The sequence below is a fragment of the Chelonoidis abingdonii genome, chromosome 11, assembly GCF_003597395.2.
Source record: "Chelonoidis abingdonii isolate Lonesome George chromosome 11, CheloAbing_2.0, whole genome shotgun sequence".
NCBI lineage: Eukaryota > Metazoa > Chordata > Testudines > Testudinidae > Chelonoidis > Chelonoidis abingdonii.
The window spans coordinates 58,024,836-58,033,185 of NC_133779.1; the positions used below are offsets into that span (position 1 = coordinate 58,024,836).

The 8,350-nt window shown below is 58.3% G+C and overlaps 1 protein-coding gene across 2 annotated transcripts in view; it reads left to right on the forward strand.

Moving 5' to 3' along the window:
• The first annotated feature begins 6 nt into the window (after positions 1–6).
• The window catches only part of LOC116830904 (retroviral integration site protein Fli-1 homolog), a 12,775-nt gene continuing 4,431 nt past the window's right edge, over positions 7–8,350 (forward strand). The window contains exon 1 of one of the 2 annotated variants that reach the window (XM_032790579.2): positions 7–121. In XM_032790579.2, the coding sequence (XP_032646470.1) occupies positions 104–121 (18 nt within the window). In that variant the 5' untranslated portion in view covers positions 7–103. Of the gene's footprint in view, positions 122–336; positions 628–8,350 lie in introns of those variants that run through there. The other variant, XM_032790580.2, reaches the window with a different exon arrangement.

Here is an 8,350-nt window from a genome sequence, read left to right on the forward strand (position 1 = left end):
ACACACACACACACACAGCCCCGCTCATCCGGCCCCCTTTGCCAATGCACCACCTCTCCTCGTCCATGGAGGTCTAAGCAGGGAGCTCCGTGCGGGAGCAGCAATGGACGGCACCATCAAGGTAGGTTCTGGAGATGCTCCTCCAGGTGTGGGTGTCTTGGTTCCAGCTGGTGCTGGGCTCACACTGGGCTGCGTTCAGTTCCTCTCTCTGGTGCGCGCCCTGGCTCCACAAACGCCCCCCCTCCCCTCCGCTCTTTCCTTCTGGTACAAAAAATTTCCTCTTCCTTCCCGTTCGTGGCGGTCGATGTCGCTGAGCTTAAATAACCCAAACCAAACCGCCCCAGAGAGAGACACCCACGGCGCTGCTCAGCCAGAGTCCAGCACAGGCACACGCCTCCCCCTGCCCCTGTTCCCAGGAGCGTGCGGGAAGTGGGTCAGGATCGGGGAGAGATCGCATCCCGAAGGAGGGAGGTGGGGGGCTTGCCCCCTCCATGGAACATGGGGGTGCCATGAGGCATCTATGGATGGTCCCCCCAAAGCAGGGCAGAAAGGATCTCAGGCCAGGATGGAAATGGGGGGGCCTGCGCCCCCAACATGGAGATTCTGGGGTGCAACCTTGCTTAACAGGTCAGTCTGTCCTTCTTTCTGTCACTGTCTCATTCTAGCTTTCTCTAGCACTCATGTTCGTTCATTCATTCTTTTTCATTCCTTTCTTTCTCTAGCTTGCGTGTTCTTGCTTTCTTTTGCTTTTTATTCCCTTCTACCTTTCATGCTCTTTCTTTCTTTCCTTCATGTTCTATCATGTTTTCTCTCCCTTTATTTCTATCACTGCCTTTCACATTCTTTTCTCTCTCTCTCTCTCGCTGGTTATTTTTTTCACTCACTGTCTTCAGAGCCAGGCGGGTTCTCCTCTCACACAGATTTCGGGGCAGGTTTCCCTCCCGATCACCGAGTGGATTAAGCACACCCCACGAGCGTGTTACGTGTCACCCAGCAGCTCCGCTGACAGGCCCGTGGCTGGCTTGGGAAGCCGGGAATCTTGTGCGCTGCATCAAACTGAAAACCCATTGGTATCAAGGGAAGAAGATCCGTGGCCGAGCCCCCATTGGATTTTGGAGGCGGCGTTGCATCTTTACCCGAGGAGCAGGGCAGGCATTTCTAGGGCTCAAAGCCACTTTGATGGTCTCCAGGATTCTAGTTCTTTGGGATTGTGCTTGGATACTACATTTGTTCCTCAGTAGGGAGAGATTGGCCTTAAAATCGGTTTGTAAAGTGGGGAGCAAAAGCGGGGTGGGAGGTCCCACAGAGCCAGCAAGGAAATCATCAGGTCTATTAATATTGATCCACTGTCATTCCTGGAAATCAGTGGCAGTGAGGCACCAAAATGCCTGGGAAGGTCTGGGCCTGTTGGACAAAAGCTGCTGCAGCCAGGGGATGCTAGATCCCCCGAACTCGGTTCTCCGGCCACTTTAAGCACCGTCCGGCGAGAGGATGTTTTAACCAGCCAGGCCACGACTGGACTAAGGGGAATTAGAAGCCTTGGCAATGATAGTGGGGGCCCGTCATCTCCTTGGCCAGCAGCATCTTGGCTGCGCGCAGGGGAATTGTCTGATTTGTAGGGTGCTTTGGGGCTTTGCTGGGGTGGTTTCCTGGGGATCGACCTGGAGCCTGCATCTGCCAAGGCAAATGTGCCCAACTGACTCTTTCTGACCCGGGTGCTGCACTGACAGGCAGTGAGACAGAGACAGAGACAGGCCCTGCCCGGCTGAGATCAGGGCCCTGTTGTGCCAGGTGCTGCCCAGACGCAGCGAGAGACAGACCCTGCCTAAGGAGCTCACGATCTGAACAGATAAAGGGCAGGAGCAGTAACTGAGGCCCAGAGAAGCAGCCAAGATGACATGGTAGGTCAGGGATTAGTCCTGGCTCCCAGCCCCCCTGGTCTAACCCATTGGACCCCCACTCCCAGGGCTGGGGACAGAACCCAGGAGTCTTGGCTCCCAGCCCCCTGCCCATTCTAACCACTAGACCCCTCCTCCCAGGGTGGGGGATAGAACCCAGGAGTTTTGACTCCCAGCCCCCACTATAACCACTAGACACACACCCCTCCCCTCAAGCTGGGGCTAGAACCCAGGGGTAGGGTTGCCAGTTTTGGTTGGCTGTAACCCTGGAGATTTCATCACATGATATCTCTAATTAAAGATTAATCTTTAATTCCTGGAGACTCCCAGCCAGTCCTGGAGGATTGGAAACCCTACCCAGGAATCCTGGCTGCCAGTCCCTCCTCCGCTCCCCAAGTCAGGGGTAGAACCCAGGAGTTCTGGGTCCCAGCCCTCCTCCCCCATCATGTGACCTCCCCCCATCCCGGAGCAGAGTACAGATTGCTAACTGACAGCACACAAGTTCTCCCGATCCAGCCAGCTCCCAGCAGACACGATTTGCTTTCACGCAACTTTTGACATCTCTGCCAGTTTCTCCCGAAGTCCAGATTCAGCGTCTGGGCTGTTATCAGGGCAAAACCCACTTATCACATGGGGGTGGGGTGGGGTGGATCTGAAATGGAAACCGCACAGTCTGTGCCACTCCCTTCTTACACGGAATCCCTTCTCCTTGGCTGCCTGGGCTGTTCCGTGGTCCTGGGGGTGATGCGGGGAGAGGGGGATATCTGCCTGCGTGTGTCTGTGTTGGCCTGTATGTGTCTTTGTGTCTGTGCGTGTATAAATCTGCCTGTCTCCCTCCCTCTCTCTGGCTCTGTGTATCTGCCTCTGTGTGTGTGTGTGAGTGGGAGGGGGGTTACACCCTACATCTCGCTGTATTTTAGTTTCCAGGTGACAGCAAAGTGCAAGGTGTGAAAAGGTTGGGTGTTTCATTTGCAGGAGGGTGAGGCCTGCTGCGCACTCCGTACAGACACAAAGGGAGGGTTATTCTCAGTGTATGGGGAGAAACTGAGGCACAGAGTGATGCAGCAACAGGCACAAGGTGACGTAGGGAGTCTGTGGGAGAGCTGGTCATAGAACCCAGTGGCCTGAATTCAGCACCGTCCCCACAAGACCTGCCTTCCTCCCACACGGTGTCCTGGAGCAGGGGGCTGGGAGCCAGGATCCTGGGTTCTCTCACTGGCTGTGGGAAGGGAGTGGTTGGAGCAGGGGGAAGCAGGGGGAAAGGAGTGCTACTGGTTGGAGCAGGGGGAAGGAGAGTTGGGAGCCAGGATTCCTGGGTTCTGCCCTGACTCTGGCTGGGAGCTAGAGGGGAGTTAATAGCAGTGTGTGCAGGAGGGTGCGCCCCCCCCCGCCCCCCGCAAACCGGTGCTCCAGCCCCCAGCCCATTGTCTGGCCGGATGGGAAGCTATTTAAAGCAGCCCAGGCCAGCGCAGCTCAGAGCCTCCCTCCCCATCAGGTGGCCTTATCAGGAGCCCAAGAGGCTTCCGGCTTCGTAGCCTCAGGCTTCCTGCTTTGGCTTCCTGTGCTGCTGCCCAACACAGCCCCACGCACTGCACACAGCCCCACCCCCACCCCCTGCCAGATCAGACCCACGGGCTCCTCTACCCCAGTATCCCATCCCAATCAGACCCCTGGGCGCATCTACCCTGGTATCCTGCCCTGGGTCACATCCACGGGCCCGTCTACCCCGGTATCTCACCCCAATCAGACCCCTGGGCCCATCTACCCTGGTATCCTGCCCTGGGTCACACCCACGGGCCCCTCTACCCCAGTATCTCACCCCAATCAGACCCCTGGGCTCATCTACCCTGGTATCCCGCCCCAATCAGACCCATGGGCCCATCTACCCAATGTCCTCCCCTGGGTCAGACCCCTGGGCCCCTCTACCCCAGTATCCCCCCTGGGTCAGAGCCACGGGCCCATCTACCCTGGTATCCTGCCCCAGTCAGACCCATAGGCCCATCTATCCCAATGTCCTCCCCTTGGGTCAGACCCGTGGGCCCCTCTACCCCAGTATCCAGCCCTGGGTCAGACCCGTGGGCCCCTCTACCTCAGTATCCAGCCCTGGGTCAGACCTGTGGACCCCTCTACCTCAGTATCCAGCCCTGGGTCAGACCTGTGGGCCCCTCTACCCTGGTATCCTGCCCCAATCAGACCCATAGGTCCATCTACCCCAATGTCCTCTGCTGGGTCAGACCCATGGGCTCCTCTACCCCAGTATCCCCCCTGGGTCACAGCCCCAATCAGACCCCTGGGCCCATCTATCCCAGTGTCCTCCCCTGGGTTAGACCCATGGGCCCCTCTACCTCAGTATCCAGCCCTGGGTCAGACCTGTGGGCCCCTCTACCCTGGTATCCTGCCCCAATCAGACCCCTGGGCCCATCTACCCTGGTACCCCGCCCCACGTCAGACCCACAGGCCCATCTACCCTGGTATCTTGCCCTGGGTCAGACTCATGGGCCCATCTACTCCGGTATCCCATCCCCTCTCTGCCCCCATCTCAGAGCCCTGGGCCCATCCAGCCCATAGAGATGGATAGAGGGGTTCATATGGGGATGGATCTATAGCGTCCGGTCACTCCATGCTGTGCGGTGTTAGGGTGGTGATGCAAGGCGTCCCCAGCACCTTGTGCCAAGCCAGTTGGCTTGTGCCCGCTGCTCAGGGTATGGTACCTGGCTGCCCCCCTCCCAGGCACATATGGCACAGGACAACCTATGTCCCCTTGCGGTGCGTGTGTCTCCTTCAATTACATGGGCACGGTATGTAGCCCACAAGGTATTTGCACCCCTCACCAGGCACCGCAGTGCCTCTTCCTCGGTGGTTTGAGTCCCATGGGACCCTCCATTGTGCGTGAGCTTTCCAACATTGCATCTACCTGGTGCCGCGGGGCTGTGATTGCACTGCATCATGCGCTGACTGTAGCACAGCTGTTGTGCAATTGCACTGTTTGTACATGCTCTGAATGTAACATGCAGCTTATAGAATCATAGATTATTAGGGTTGCTCATGCATCGGTCAACCGGTGTGCAATTGCACTGATTGTGCATGCTGCATTTGTGATGCACGCAGCACAGCCCTTATGCATTGGGTATGCAATTGCACTGCTTGTGCATGCTCTGATTGTGATGCACGTGCCACACCCATCATGCACTGGGTATGCAATTGCACTGATGGTGCATGTTCTGATTTTGATGCACATGGTACAGCTGCCGTGCAATGACTGTGCAAGTACACTCTTGTGCACGCTCTGATTGTGATGCAACTGGCACATCCATCGTGCAATGGTTGACAATTGCGCTGATCATGCAATGCTCTGATTGTGATGCATGTGGCATGGTCTTGCAATCAGTGTGCAATTGCATGGATTGTGCACGTTCCACTTGTGATACATGCTGCGCATCCTTGGGCATATACTAACTGTGATGCAGCTGGCACATCCCTCGTGCAATGGAACCACATTTGCATTGGTTGTGGTGCACGTGGAGTTTGTACTGCTTCGGTACACACAGGTTATGATGTGAATGGCGCATCTGTTGCTGGGAGGGCTGTCTTTGTGCACACACTGATGGTGACACAAGGGCTTGTGGGGCACGTGGCACATCCGTCATGCAATGCGGGGGCCACGATTTCACTGCTTGTGTGTGCACAATATGGGGCCCCTCCGTCATGCTCTGTGCTGCACGACATGGCCCCTGCTTTGGGCACAGGCAGATGGTTCCACACACGGGCATCTGCGTCCTCAGGCCGCCTCACCCCAGATTGGCACCCAAAGCTTGTGCAACATACCCCACCTGCCCTTTGTGTGCCACTCCAGCACCTCTGCTGTGCCTTGTGCCAGCTGGTATGTAAGCAGCCCTTGCATGGAGCCCCCTACGTGTGCTTTATGCCATTCATGCACATGCCATGCCCATGCTGCCTGTGCCCCATGGGCCAGCTGCATGATACCATGTGCCCCGGTGGCCTTCTGGATTCCTGTGCAGCTCAGGAATCATCGGTGGCCCCTCCGTGGCACCCCACGACGAATGGCTTGTGCCACGTGGGATGCCACCCTGCAATGTACTGCAGCCCCTCTGTTCAGCACCGCAGGGCTGGCACTCAGCTGGCACCACCCTTTGGCACCGCATCTGGTGCCATGCTGGCACTTCCACGCCACAGCGCGTGGGCATTGTGCAGCTCATGCAACCTCATCAGTGCCGCGCACCTCACCCCGCGTGGGGTATCCTCCGTCGTGACTCCTCCGGAAGGTGTTCCTCCCTTCCCTGGAGCCCCCCTTGCCCCTCAGGGCTCCTCTCCACCTTTGCAAGAAGGAATGCTGGATGCAAGCCCTGTGCAGAGCAGCAGCCTCGGGGGCGGGCAGGCACGGCAAGGGAGTAACCGCAGCCAGCGCCCCCCCCCCCCATGCTTGGGCGCCCGATAACATCTCCAGTGCAGCAGCTCCGGCTGCAAAGAGAGATCAGCCCAGCTCCCCCGAGACTTCTGCTTTCTGTGCAAAGAGCCCACACCCAGTGTGCAGCCATGTGGGGGAGGGGGGCAGGGGGGAACCTAGCGGCTGCTCAGCTCTGAGCCCCCCAAGCCCTGCAGAAGGGGCTACTTAGCAGGGGAGTGGGGGTCAGGTCAGTCAGGCTGGGCTTGGAAGGGGTCCCCCTGGTGCCTGGATCATCCTGAGATTCCTGCAGCTCCCACTGCCCTTGCCAACAGGGGGTGCTGCAAACAGGGGGGAGCTTGCAGTGCCCAGTTCTATCATCCTCCAGCAGGGGGTGCTGCAAGTGGGGTTTGGGGGGGCGGGGACCTTGCAGCTTGGGGCTTTGCTAGCTACAGATGGTGCATATAGCCCAAGGCAGGGGGAGGGGGGAGTTTGAGCTATGAACCTGTGTGAGACCTTCACTCCTCTGCTTCTCTGCCTGTACCCAGGACTCCCTGCCTGCTCTTTTCTGCCTGTAGCTGTGACTCCCAGCCTGTGCCTTCTGCCTGTACCACTGCTGCTCTGCCTGTGATTCCCTGCCTGTAGCTGTGACTCTCTGCCTGTATTTTATGCTCGAGCCTGAGATGCCCTCCCTGTTTGCTGCTGTCACCTCTGCCTGTCCCTGTGATGCCCTGTCTGTACCTCCATGGGCATTGGCACTTTCCCTGCCTGTGTTTTTTGCCTGTCCTTGTGCTTTCCCCGGGGGCTACCTGCAGACTCCTTCTCGGACCTCGGGCCAGCCTTCATGGCCCTTCTCCCTTGGCTACAGTGTGTTGAGGCTGCAGAGCCCCTCCCTGCCTGGGCTGTCTCCACCTCTGACTGCCCAGGAATCCCAATATCACAGCCCTGCTCAAGCCCCCTGCCGAGTGAAGGGAGGCTGGGAGCCAGGACTCCTGGGTTCTATCTCCACCTTGGGAAGGGAGTGGGGTCTTGTGCTTAGCGAAGGGGCTGGAAGCCAGGACTCCTGGGTTCTAGCTATCCCCATCTCTGGGAGGGCAGTGGGTTGTGGAGGGGGCTGGGACCTGGGACTCCTGTTCCCAAATCTGCCATAGTCTAGGTGACTTTGGGCAAGTTACCTCCCCCAACCCCATGTCTCAGTTTCTCCATCAGTCAAATAGATACAATGGGACGTAGCCAGCAGGTGCAGCCCACTGTGCCCCCACACTCATTACGTTGCCTTATGTATGTGCGGGTCTCTGTACATTTTCACAAGCGCATTGGATGTGGCCGACTGTACATCTTGGACATGGTTTTTGCATGCACTGTGCAAGTGTGTCAGCCTGGATATTGGTATATGTTGGGGATTGGTCCTGCTTTGAGCAGGGGTTGGACTAGATACCTCCTGAGCTCCCTTCCAACCCTGAGATTCTAGGATTCTATGATATGTGTACGGACCATTTATAGCTGTCTAGGCCTGCACAAATGCATGTGTGTGTGAGATTGTGTGTGTGTGTGTGTGTGTGTGTGTGTTGGGGGGGATTGTCACTGGCCTTGGTGTGTCACATGGCCGAGCTCAGCTGTAGCTACCCCAGGGCAGACGAGGTTCCTTTGGCCCCAGGCCTGGGGTGGGGGTGGGGGTAGGGGCTTGCAGCCCAGGCAGGGCCAGGCCAGGCAGGAAGCTGCACAGGGCCACTGAACTGTCACCTGCGGCAACCACACTCGGGTGCCGGCAAACAGGAAACGTCCCCTCCCCCCAGGACTAACGGCCGGGGACAGACACCACCCTGCTGGGGGCAGAATAACACCAGGGCACCCTGGCAGTCAGGGCTGGTTCCGATGCCCCAGCGCAGCATAGCCATGCTGTGGGGAGCAGGGTGGGGGCTCAGCAGGGGGCACCATGCTGCAGGGAGCAGGGTGAGGGCTCAGCAGGGGGCACTGGGCTGCAGGGACGGGGGTGGGGGGCTCAGCAGGCGGCGCGCGGCGGACGAGCGCGGTGTGAGAGGCGCGTCAC